This window comes from Neodiprion fabricii, chromosome 7 (assembly GCF_021155785.1).
Source record: "Neodiprion fabricii isolate iyNeoFabr1 chromosome 7, iyNeoFabr1.1, whole genome shotgun sequence".
Taxonomy (NCBI): domain Eukaryota; kingdom Metazoa; phylum Arthropoda; class Insecta; order Hymenoptera; family Diprionidae; genus Neodiprion; species Neodiprion fabricii.
The window spans coordinates 5,801,979-5,815,239 of NC_060245.1; the positions used below are offsets into that span (position 1 = coordinate 5,801,979).

A 13,261-nucleotide genomic window follows, 5' to 3' on the forward strand; every position below is an offset into this window, starting at 1 on the left:
GGCATTACAATTTTTTTTAAACCATTATAAATAATTATTTAAATAAAAATAAAATCAAAAGTAATAAAATTATTTAAAGTATTATTACCTCTCTATCTAATAAAAAAGTTTCAAACAAATGAACAGGTAGAAAAAGATTATAATAACAATAGTAAAAAAAGACTATAATAACAATAGTATAAAAAAGATTATAATAACAATAGTATACGCATGAAGTTGGCGGTGGGATGAGATCCCGAAAACAAAACAAAAAGCATCTAGCAAACCCTTTGACAGCTGTCATCGGCTGTTTATGACAGTCTTTGACAAATATCTTTATAGATATCTGTTTCTGACGCGCAATAATGAACATACAAACGAAAATTATCAATATTTCTCACAACTTATGTTATTAAAAATAGTTTTAGAAATATTTTTAGAAAACTCTTTATTTATCTCTATCACTTTTTCACACTTCCAATCACGCAATAGTAAATAATATTGTTTTTAATCGTACTGTACTAACTCTTGCTCATCGAGATTATAATATTTCACACACATATACTATGATCTCGTATTATTGTAGAAATGTCTGTTACAGTACCTCCATATCCCTAAATTTGTACATTTTATTGTAATTATGGATAAGTAATAAAACAAGCATTGACACCAAAAGTCTTTCCATGTAGCAAACACTAACTGAACTAGGAACATTGCCAGAAGCATCAATCTTCTACGTTTTCTAAAAATCACCCGATTTCCGTTAAGTTGATATAAGAGCTGACGCGTTTAAAGTACTCACAGTATATTTTATAGTGTCAGCACTATTATACAATTTAAAGGAGTACAGAACTTTAACGTAATTAGAGGAACGACGGAACTACCAAGGCCACATTGACTAGTTTTAGGAAGTATTTCTAAACGCAGGATAAAACCGCCACCATGCCGAAAAGTGGAAGATCTTTGTTAATCATCGAGCAACACAAATCCAAGAATGCACGAATAAGAAATGATACTACATCTCATCAGCAGACAATCCAGCTGATATCGTTTCAAGTATGAACCGCTCCAGCGTCAATGTGGGGCAGCTTATCGACTCAAGAGGTCATGGAGACAATGACTATTCTACTAAAATTGGTTTAAGGAGAATGCTTTACGAGAGAGATTCACGATCTCCAGATGGATCACAGCGATACACAAATGTAGCGCCACTCACGATAGTGGGCGGAATATTAGTTATTGCACCACCGTCTTTCGAACAGAAGCACCTGATAATCTTATCCTCTAAATATCCATAAACCAGGCTCATAAATGTTAATGAACGTATTAGATTATTGCATGCTGGGTGTCAGTCAGTCATGGCATTAATTCGAACTTAATGTTTGCCATTTTCATTTAGGAATACAGTTACGAACATTCTGAGGAGGTGAGTCAAATCACACGTTACGCTGTTTGTTCTTTTAATTAGTGTGATATATATTACGCAGGACCATTTCTGATAAAATAATGACCTCGTAATCGAGTGACAGTGCAGGTGGCATCATCACAAAGGGGCAAATACTGTGGGCGCTACAGCAGTGCTCAGATATTATTTAGATGAAGGCATACTTAAAAATAAAAGAAAATGAATAAGTTTAGAAAATGAATGAATATACTAATCCCCGCAAACTCATTTCACAACTATTTGATCGCCCCCAACCTTCTAACTTTTCCAATTTTTATGGAAATAGTCACACTACATGACCTTAATCCTTGACTTCGATATTAAAAATCTCTTTCCAATATATTATTATTATTATTATTAACGCATCCTTTGAGAGTTAGATTTTCCAGATGTGACGGTCCGGTAAAATGACATTTGCGCATGCGTTTAGCTGAAATGATCTATTCTACACACTAGGGCTTGACACCTGCGCACTTTCCGATAAATTAATGTTTTTTTCCGTATGCGTAAAGTTGGTGTGTAAAGGGTCGGTTTCTCATGATGAAGTTAACTTTTTCCTATAGTGAAGTGTCCATTATTACGAGGTATATTTTCCATTATGCTTTTCTGCTGGAGATTTCTAACTTGTCCGTAACGAAGAAGTGTTCGCTGTTGACGCGTATTACCATTACCGGCAAACTTTTCATGACTACTTTTGTTTTTTTCTGCTGGCTGCTTGATCGAAAGGCCGCACTATACCTCGCACGTCTTTTGATTGTCGGTATGGTGAAATAGTACTACTACAATAAAATATTCTTCTTACATTACAGATGTATGTGATGCGTAAATAGAACCGTCTTCTCTGTTTTCTCAGGATAACGCAAGTACTGTGAGTATTAGTAATTGCTTAAATAATTATTGACTGCAATAAAGACCGATGGTGGACGAACAGTCATGTTTTAACGTCAATAGCTGCGTGAATAAACAGTATACGAAACAATTTTGATATTTCTGGGTAAAATTTGTGAATATAACAATGTTTATACAGTTGGCATACATTAGGATCACTTGTTGGATAGGTTAATTTATGGCTACTCACACTGGTTCTTATTGGCTAAGGCGCCATTATCGTACAGTGGTAGCGCAGGACACCAATTTTTCTAAACTGGTTCGCATGACTAGCTACTTTTTTATATCTACGTTGCTTATAGTATAACATCTATAAAATTACCTACCTTTGAAATGTTCTCGCGTATCACACCGAATGAATATGTTATTTGAATAAGTAATAACATTATTATTAAAAATTATGGCTTGGCCAATAATTGACTCAACCTCCTAGCAGATATATCAACCCATTACCGAATTTGAACGAGACTGCCTGAATAAATACTTCGAATATTCGAGATCAGACTGTAGAAAACTGATCGACTGTGTACTTAGTCGATTGCTGATATGATAGTCAACAGGTTCTTGAGTGCAGAATCTATTGACGTTCAGCATCCGACATTATGCATACTTTCAGCGGACAAATGATGTATGTATAGCATAGTATAAAAACTTTGGTGGAAGATTTCAATAAATATGGGATCAGTAGTGACAATAGAATTGATGAAAATGTATTCCAGATTCTCCACCAAAATCTTTATAACATCTGTTAGCAGATGGTAGTACCAATTCACAGTATCTGCACTGAGTCTTCAGTCACTCTGAGGAAAAATCCTTGTCGAAGAATCTTCGTGCTGTATTCATAGATGCCATATCATTGATGATGAAATTCGTAATGGAGAAATAATGCACGTGGCGAAGAAAGCGTTTGACGTGATTCATGGGTAGTTTACATATGATAAATAACCATAAAAAAATAATTATCGTTTCATCAATATGTAGAAGAGAAAAATTTGCAATGAAGAAACTGTTTAATAAAAACAAGGTTGAGAAGCGAAATGACTCACAATAATAACGTGAGAATCAACACCAGCAATTATAATAATGATTCCCCCACCGTGTATACTACAGACCAAGGAAAAGATGAAATGTTATAGAAAGTAAATTGTAAGCAACTGATAGCGTAGCCATCAGAATACTGGCCAAGGTGAGTGATTTAAATGAATTGAAAAACATGACGCATACAGATTTTATATCGGTGTTGATAATAATAAGATACTGAAATGAAAAGAAGACAGACGATGGATCCTAATTATGCAGTGAAGGATATCGTTGCAACTAGTTTAGTCTAATGCAGTTATGTTTTCTTTACAAGAACATTTCGTTGAGCAGATAATACACTTTTAGTAGTATGAAAAAACTATTGGGAGTCATTTAGACTCATCGGGTATTTATTATAGTATACCCTCCAGAATACCTAATTACTGCAGTTTGTAGCTTCATTGTTTGAGGCTGTCATGGATAAATTGCTTTCATACCTAAGTATAATCAACTGCAGATTGTTCAATTTTAATAATTACGATTATTGATCGAATTATTCATTTTCTGTTGTCAAGTAATTTACCTAAATCGAGTATATTATAATCAAAAGTGACTTTCGAGTGTGACAGACACCTTTGATTAATTCGTGTACAAGAAGTAAAACTTGAACAGCAAATTGTGGAAAAAATAACATTTGTAACAAAAACAATAGATCACCGACCACTAACTTCGCCATTTGATTCAGATTCAGCAGCATCGAGCAAAAATTATGCAGTTGAGATGGTAGTTGTTGTTGTTAATGAACCAACGCGAAAAGATTTATCATTGCATTTTATCAATAACGTAGAGTATAGTGGTCTTGCTTATGTGAAAGTACTTCAATCTTAAGTTTCGAACTTTATTAGTCAACTGTCTATGGTGCTTCAAATTAAACTAAAGAATTGAAGATTAAGATTTGATTCGTTCAATTCAATTGTAATTCATTATTTGTAACATTTATGAAAAATTTTGCGTAGTGGCGTGGCCGTTTACTATGGAGTTGTTTGAGTCTGAAATCTCTTTCAGGGTATTCCTCAATAACGTGTCACTCAAGACGTTGATCAATTTCATGTTGTCGTCGCGAGTCAAAATGATGTAGTGCGCATGCTTAAACAATTGTCACGTCACAATATTTATTCAGGTGAATTTGAAGAAGAACTAACATCACTAACAGAAGGCACAGCGTCTACCTCAGATAAGTATAAAAGGAATGGTCTGTTGGGTGTAGATGATACACCGCCACTAAGTCAAACCAACTCACAATGAGTAAAATACTTACACTGGTCGTGTTTGTGATTTTCTGCTACCAATTGGTAGAAAGTATGCCAAACCGATTTGGTAGAAAACACGAAGTTTGCAGTGATTATTTGGGACACGAATCGGGCTCGAAATTTAGACCGTATGGCACCGGGTCATTAGAAGATGCAGAAACTGGATCTGAATCGCGGTTGAACAATTACGGTCAATATCGCACTAGGTCAGCAACAGAAGACAAGGCAGGATCAAGATATTGGGAAAATGGTCATCGTTATCACGGTGCTCGATCATTGGCGCCAGCAAAAACAGGATATAGATCATTGTACAACAGGCACGGTGATCATGGTGCTGCATCATCAGCGTCTACAGCCACAAGCTCTAGATCGTTGACTCATAGTCACGGTAATAATGGCGTGGGATCGTCAGGATCACGAACAGCAGTACCAAAATATTCGTTCAATAATTACGGTAATTATGAAGACAGGTCATTAGCAGAAGCTGAATCTGAATCTACATTAAGCTATAACAATGATAATAGTGGCGAATCATCGACGAAATCAGAAGCAGGATCTAGATCTTTGTTGAACAGTTACGGTGATAATAGCGACGGTTCATTGATATCAACAACCACTAATTCAGATGAAAAATATGTATCTCTGTCAGATACTAATGGTGAAAACCATGACGGTTCAACATCGTCAAAAACTGGGAAAACACTGTCACACAGTGATAGTTATAATGATGCTGGGTCATCACGGTCAATGGGAAAAAGATCTCGCCATTCCTCGAACCACCATGGTCATCATCGCATCAGGTCATCAACGCCAGGAGTAGGAAGATCTAGATCTTCGTTCAACCGTTATGGAAATAACGATGCTGAGTTATCACAGTTAGAAGAAGCTCGATTTAGATATTTGAGAAATGGTTACGGTCATCATCGTACTAGGAATTACGACGGTCGCTCGTTGGCTGAAGGAAGATCGAGGTATTCCGCGAAGGGTTTCCACGATGATAACCACAAGTCATCAGACAATTCAAAATTGGGATATGGATCGTCGTTTAACAGTTACGGTGAGAATCGTGGCGAGTTATCATCGGCAGAAAATGCAGAATCTGGATCTTTGTTGAACGGTCACTATGATGATAATAATGCAGAATCAGTGAATTCAGAAACAGAATCCAAATATTCGTCGAATAGTTACGGTGATAACCGTGACAGATCATCGCTATCAATGGACACTGAATCTGAATCTAAATCTCGATCTGAGTCTCTGATATTGGATGGTAACGATATTAATGGTGACAGTTCGTCTCGAAATAATGCTGACGATGAAAACGATGCTGCGTCATCATCATCGACAACAACGGTGTCTGGATCTGGTAGTAATGGAGATGAGGGTGATAATTCATCATCGGCGGCACGATTAGAATCCGAATCTTCAGTTAGCACTTCCGGTGATGACAGTGGTAAGTCATCAACATCAACAACAAGTGAATACGTATCTTCATCGAACGTTCACGATGCAAACCATGATGTCTCATCAACATCAGCAACAACGGAATCTGAAGTTTCACCTACAAGTAAAGGTCATAAGGGTGACACGTCATCAATGCCAAACAAAGAACCTGATCCGCGGTCCAATGATGACCGGCATAAAGGCAGCAAGTCATCAGTGTCGACGCAGGCGGAATCGACGTCTTCATCCGACGCTTCCAGTAATAAAAGCGGTGACTTGTCAACATCGACAACTACGGCATCTGGATCTTTATCTGGTGATAACGGTTATGAGGGTGACCAATCGTCAGCGACGAGACAGTCAGAATCCAAGTCTTCATCTGATACTTACGTTGGTGATGGCGGAAAATCATCAACACCAACAAAAACTCAATCCAGATGTTCGTCGAACGTTGCAAATGCAAATAAAGTTATGTCATCTGGTGGTAACGGTTATGAGGGTGACTCTTTATCAGCAACAACACAGTCAAAAACAGTCTCTTTATCGGAAACCGGCGGTGATAAGGGTGATCACTCATCAACATCGGCATCAACGGCATCTGAATCTTCATCTAGTAGTGACGGTCATGAAGGTGACTATTCGTCAGCGACAACACAGTCAAAAGTAGACTCTTTATCGGGAACTGGCGGTAGTAAGAGTGATCACTCATCAACATCGGCATCAACGGCATCTGAATCTTCATCTAGTAGTGACGGTCATGAAGGTGACTATTCGTCAGCGACAACACAGTCAAATGCAGTCTCTTTATCGGGAACTGGCGGTAGTAAGGGTGATCACTCATCAACATCGGCATCAACGGCATCTGAATCTTCATCTAGTAGTGACGGTCATGAAGGTGACTATTCGTCAGCGACAACACAGCCAAAAGCAGTCTCTTTATCGGGAACTGGCGGTAGTAAGGGTGATCACTCATCAACATCGGCATCAACGGCATCTGAATCTTCATCTAGTAGTGACGGTCATGAAGGTGACTATTCGTCAGCGACAACACAGTCAAAAGTAGTCTCTTTATCGGGAACTGGCGGTAGTAAGAGTGATCACTCATCAACATCGGCATCAACGGCATCTGAATCTTCATCTAGTAGTGACGGTCATGAAGGTGACTATTCGTCAGCGACAACACAGCCAAAAGCAGTCTCTTTATCGGGAACTGGCGGTAGTAAGGGTGATCACTCATCAACATCGGCATCAACGGCATCTGAATCTTCATCTAGTAGTGACGGTCATGAAGGTGACTATTCGTCAGCGACAACACAGTCAAAAGTAGTCTCTTTATCGGGAACTGGCGGTAGTAAGAGTGATCACTCATCAACATCGGCATCAACGGCATCTGAATCTTCATCTAGTACTGACGGTCATGAAGGTGACTATTCGTCAGCGACAACACAGTCAAAAGTAGTCTCTTTATCGGGAACTGGCGGTAGTAAGAGTGATCACTCATCAACATCGGCATCAACGGCATCTGAATCTTCATCTAGTAAAGACGGTCATGAAGGTGACTATTCGTCAGCGACAACACAGTCAAAAGTAGTCTCTTTATCGGGAACTGGCGGTAGTAAGAGTGATCACTCATCAACATCGGCATCAACGGCATCTGAATCTTCATCTAGTAGTGACGGTCATGAAGGTGACTATTCGTCAGCGACAACACAGCCAAAAGCAGTCTCTTTATCGGGAACTGGCGGTAGTAAGGGTGATCACTCATCAACATCGGCATCAACGGCATCTGAATCTTCATCTAGTAGTGACGGTCATGAAGGTGACTATTCGTCAGCGACAACACAGTCAAAAGTAGTCTCTTTATCGGGAACTGGCGGTAGTAAGAGTGATCACTCATCAACATCGGCATCAACGGCATCTGAATCTTCATCTAGTAGTGACGGTCATGAAGGTGACTATTCGTCAGCGACAACACAGCCAAAAGCAGTCTCTTTATCGGAAACTGGCGGTAGTAAGGGTGATCACTCATCAACATCGGCATCAACGGCATCTGAATCTTCATCTAGTAGTGACGGTCATGAAGGTGACTATTCGTCAGCGACAACACAGTCAAAAGTAGTCTCTTTATCGGGAACTGGCGGTAGTAAGAGTGATCACTCATCAACATCGGCATCAACGGCATCTGAATCTTCATCTAGTAGTGACGGTCATGAAGGTGACTATTCGTCAGCGACAACACAGCCAAAAGCAGTCTCTTTATCGGGAACTGGCGGTAGTAAGAGTGATCACTCATCAACATCGGCATCAACGGCATCTGAATCTTCATCTAGTAGTGACGGTCATGAAGGTGACTATTCGTCAGCGACAACACAGTCAAAAGTAGTCTCTTTATCGGGAACTGGCGGTAGTAAGAGTGATCACTCATCAACATCGGCATCAACGGCATCTGAATCTTCATCTAGTAGTGACGGTCATGAAGGTGACTATTCGTCAGCGACAACACAGCCAAAAGCAGTCTCTTTATCGGGAACTGGCGGTAGTAAGGGTGATCACTCATCAACATCGGCATCAACGGCATCTGAATCTTCATCTAGTAGTGACGGTCATGAAGGTGACTATTCGTCAGCGACAACACAGTCAAAAGTAGTCTCTTTATCGGGAACTGGCGGTAGTAAGAGTGATCACTCATCAACATCGGCATCAACGGCATCTGAATCTTCATCTAGTAAAGACGGTCATGAAGGTGACTATTCGTCAGCGACAACACAGTCAAAAGTAGTCTCTTTATCGGGAACTGGCGGTAGTAAGAGTGATCACTCATCAACATCGGCATCAACGGCATCTGAATCTTCATCTAGTAGTGACGGTCATGAAGGTGACTATTCGTCAGCGACAACACAGCCAAAAGCAGTCTCTTTATCGGGAACTGGCGGTAGTAAGGGTGATCACTCATCAACATCGGCATCAACGGCATCTGAATCTTCATCTAGTAGTGACGGTCATGAAGGTGACTATTCGTCAGCGACAACACAGTCAAAAGTAGTCTCTTTATCGGGAACTGGCGGTAGTAAGAGTGATCACTCATCAACATCGGCATCAACGGCATCTGAATCTTCATCTAGTAGTGACGGTCATGAAGGTGACTATTCGTCAGCGACAACACAGCCAAAAGCAGTCTCTTTATCGGGAACTGGCGGTAGTAAGGGTGATCACTCATCAACATCGGCATCAACGGCATCTGAATCTTCATCTAGTAGTGACGGTCATGAAGGTGACTATTCGTCAGCGACAACACAGCCAAAAGCAGTCTCTTTATCGGGAACTGGCGGTAGTAAGGGTGATCACTCATCAACATCGGCATCAACGGCATCTGAATCTTCATCTAGTAGTGACGGTCATGAAGGTGACTATTCGTCAGCGACAACACAGCCAAAAGCAGTCTCTTTATCGGGAACTGGCGGTAGTAAGGGTGATCACTCATCAACATCGGCATCAACGGCATCTGAATCTTCATCTAGTAGTGACGGTCATGAAGGTGACTATTCGTCAGCGACAACACAGTCAAAAGTAGTCTCTTTATCGGGAACTGGCGGTAGTAAGAGTGATCACTCATCAACATCGGCATCAACGGCATCTGAATCTTCATCTAGTAGTGACGGTCATGAAGGTGACTATTCGTCAGCGACAACACAGCCAAAAGCAGTCTCTTTATCGGGAACTGGCGGTAGTAAGAGTGATCACTCATCAACATCGGCATCAACGGCATCTGAATCTTCATCTAGTAGTGACGGTCATGAAGGTGACTATTCGTCAGCGACAACACAGTCAAAAGTAGTCTCTTTATCGGGAACTGGCGGTAGTAAGAGTGATCACTCATCAACATCGGCATCAACGGCATCTGAATCTTCATCTAGTAGTGACGGTCATGAAGGTGACTATTCGTCAGCGACAACACAGTCAAAAGCAGTCTCTTTATCGGGAACTGGCGGTAGTAAGGGTGATCACTCATCAACATCGGCAAAAAGCGAATCCGCATCTTTGTCGAACGTCCGCGATGCAAACCATGCTGTGCCATCATCGTCAACAACATCGAAAGTTGGAGTTTCACCTGCAAGTAACGGTCATGCGGGTCACAAGTCATCAGTGCCAAAAAAAGAACCTAGACCGAGGTCCGATTATAACAAGCATAAAGGCAGCAAGTTATCAGTGTCAACGCAAGCGGAATCGTCGTCTTCATCCGATGCTTCCAGTAATAAAGATGATGCTTCGTCAACATCGACAACAACGGCATCTGGATCTTCATCTGGTGGTAACGGTTATAAGGGTGACTATTCGTCAGCGACAACACAGTCAAAATCCGAGTCTTCACTTGCAAGTAACGGTCATAAGGCTGATAAGTCATCAATGCCAACAAAAGAACCTAGACCGCGGTTCAACAATAACGGTTATACGGACAGCAAGTCATCAATGTCAAAGCAAGCAGCATCCAAACTTGTGTCCTCCACTCATGGTTATAGTGGCGGAAGGTCATCAATGTCACCACAAGCAGAATATAGACTTTTATCTGATATTTATGGCGATAACGGTGATGAGTCATTATCTTCAGCAGAGACGGAATCTGGATCCTACTACAATTACGGTGAGAACAGTGACGAGTCGTTGACGTCAACAGGATCAGAATTAGAATATGATTATTCTGCTACGAGTACCGGTGAGAACAGTGACGAGTTATTATGGTTAGCACAAGCGGAACCCAGACACTCGTTCAATCGGTACGGTAATGAAAAAAAATTGGGAACCTCATTCAACAGTAACGGTAACAAAGGCAGCGGGTCATCAACCTCAACAGCAGCAGAATCTCAATCTTCATCTAGCAGTTCATCTTCGTCGACTAATTATGATGCTTACGGTGACGGTTCCTCAGTGTATGCATAAGTAAACTGTGGATCCCAGTACAATAAATGTGATTGTGCTTTCTGCGGATAACTGTTCTGTCACAGGCAGAGATATTGTTTAGTACAAAAAATCGTTTCGTGATCAAGAGTGTTGTTCAGCTTCACAAGACACTTCTTCCTTTCTACTGATGTCAACTATACGCTGCCTTGAATCCAACCGTCCTAGTCCGTTTCAATTATTGTATCAGTTTACACATGAATCAAACCAGTAGTGCCAGCTACTACCGGAAACATTTTTTTTAAACGCCAGACCAGCTTTGCACCCTTTCCACATTTTTCCGCAATATTCTTTTTTCTCTGGTAAGTAAAGTAAGTGCCAGAAGTGTACCGTGTTAGCAAAAATTTATTACCTCCGTTTTGCTTACCCCATAGCTCTTGATCGACATAACCTCTAGGTCCAAGATTGAAATGTACGTTGTCAGCAATACTTCTGTCTGTGGCTGTTTCACTCTCATTACTGATCCGTACCAACAGTCCGATAAATTCAGGCTATTACTCAACGTTATTCGTCTACTGAATTGTCAGCTTTAACAAGTTACAGCGCATTTCTTAAGATATTCGGAAGCAACAAAAGATTTGAGCATTGTTATATTATGGCCAAACAAGGAACAACATTGTGAAATATGTCCAGTACTATGTTCTCATATGATTTTTCCCCCTTACTTATAATATTCTATCATAACAACACTTTCGCAGGTTTCACAACTGTTGTATTATGACATCACTGAGTGGACATTACAATCTCATTCGGAGAAATTTTTTAACCGCTGAAATGCTGTTACGATGCGACGGGGCTCACGATTCTAGATTTTTTAGATGGTTTAAAAAAAATGTATACATTACACTCACTCTATATTTATAGCTCAGGGCAATAATCTAATTTTTTATAAATCGTAACCTTCACTACCCACGACTAATTTCAGTACACGCCCAGGTTCGTCGACTTCTCTTTAAAGAATGAATATAATAGGTGTTTTTTGCACAAAAATGAGTTCCTTTGCTGTTATAATCACATTCAGCATTCACATGCATCCTTTTATGTATTTACCTGAATAAATCCACATTCATCAAACTATCTGCTTTCGTTCATTATTTTTCGAATCTCGCTGATTCGCATAGTGCACTGAATTTAATGAGCAGTATTGCAGATTTTTCAAGCTAACGATTCAATTACATCAGTCAATCGTCTCTATCGATATTTTTCTTCCAGCTGTCGTTCGGTTTGTTACGTCGAACGTGGTCACTCTGATTATTAATGCACAACTGGTATTGATTTATTTGTTAACGTATATTTTGTATCGTTTTCTCGAAATAAATGTATTTCAACTGTTTCGCCTACAATTCAAGTATCTTATTCTACTACTGAAGAAACAACAAATTGTACCCATTATGGCCACGGTTGTTCGTGATTTGCCGCATTTGCCATAACGTCTTTGCGGCCACGTTGATTAAATCTTTGTTTTTGTATTTCAGGTATTCCGTTCACCTGCAAACATGGCCACCGTTTTTGTGAAATGTTTTTTGCAAAGTTACGCTTGAACTGATGTACTATAGGGGTTAATTTTTGAGATAATTGAAAAACTTTTTTTTATGATTTTAAGCGAAATCTTGCCACTTTCGAACGCATTTTGTTTCATTTTATTCGACACATTCGACAGTATATAACGAAACAACCGCATGGCCAAATCTTGGCTAATTTTAAGCTCCAACTCACTAGCGAGGGATTCAAATATTTTACCTACCGGTAAATCGTACCGATATTATTTGTTCCCGGCCAGTGGTAGGTTACGAAATTTTGGGAGATATGCAGTGAAATCTATTTGAACAGAGGAGTTCGACGAACGGCTGAATTCATAAATTTTCTCATCTTATACTGAAAAATAGAAAATAAATATTCAAGTGTACTTGAAATAAAAAATGCAGAAAGCCATTTTACAGTTTGAATGATTATTTGAAATGGAAACATTTCAAATATTACCCAGCCCCGTTGAATACCAATAAATATATAAAATGAGTTTATCAAGTGAATTCAGTGCCATGTCTAGAGAAGTTGTAGAAATATGCAAGAGTATCCAAAGTGGATTTTCGGTCGAATGAGAAGCGAGTTAGCCGTAAAACTTTACTCACCATCCACTGATTATTTTTTATTGTTTCGACATATCGGAGGAACAGCATGCAATCTCAAAAGATAACTGGCAGAGCCACCATTTTAAATTGTTACC

At 39.7% G+C, this 13,261-nt stretch overlaps 1 protein-coding gene across 5 annotated transcripts; it reads left to right on the plus strand.

Annotated features, from left to right (window-relative positions):
* The first annotated feature begins 4,617 nt into the window (after positions 1-4,617).
* On the plus strand, positions 4,618-12,380 carry LOC124186387 (serine-rich adhesin for platelets-like). Of its 5 annotated transcripts, none has more exons than XM_046578045.1 (3): positions 4,618-6,583; positions 7,640-10,101; positions 10,369-12,380. In XM_046578045.1, the coding sequence occupies exons 1-3, from the start codon at positions 4,633-4,635 to the stop codon at positions 11,017-11,019; spliced, it is 5,064 nt and encodes a 1,687-aa protein (XP_046434001.1). In that variant the 5' UTR covers positions 4,618-4,632; the 3' UTR covers positions 11,020-12,380. The 5 variants fall into 5 exon arrangements, with proteins under 5 accessions (XP_046434001.1, XP_046433999.1, XP_046434000.1 ...); XM_046578043.1 differs by having other exon boundaries at positions 7,640-10,097; positions 10,359-12,380; XM_046578044.1 differs by having other exon boundaries at positions 7,640-10,081; positions 10,343-12,380.
* Positions 12,381-13,261: the final 881 nt, after the last annotated feature.

Bases quoted from the DNA above. Each gene is read 5' to 3' on its own strand.
- LOC124186387 (XM_046578041.1), top strand. From the start codon at position 4,633: ATGAGTAAAATACTTACACTGGTCGTGTTTGTGATTTTCTGCTACCAA. The intron at 6,584-7,639 runs GTGACTCTTTAT...ACGGTCATGAAG, and splicing joins TGGTGGTAACGGTTATGAGG to GTGACTATTCGTCAGCGACA.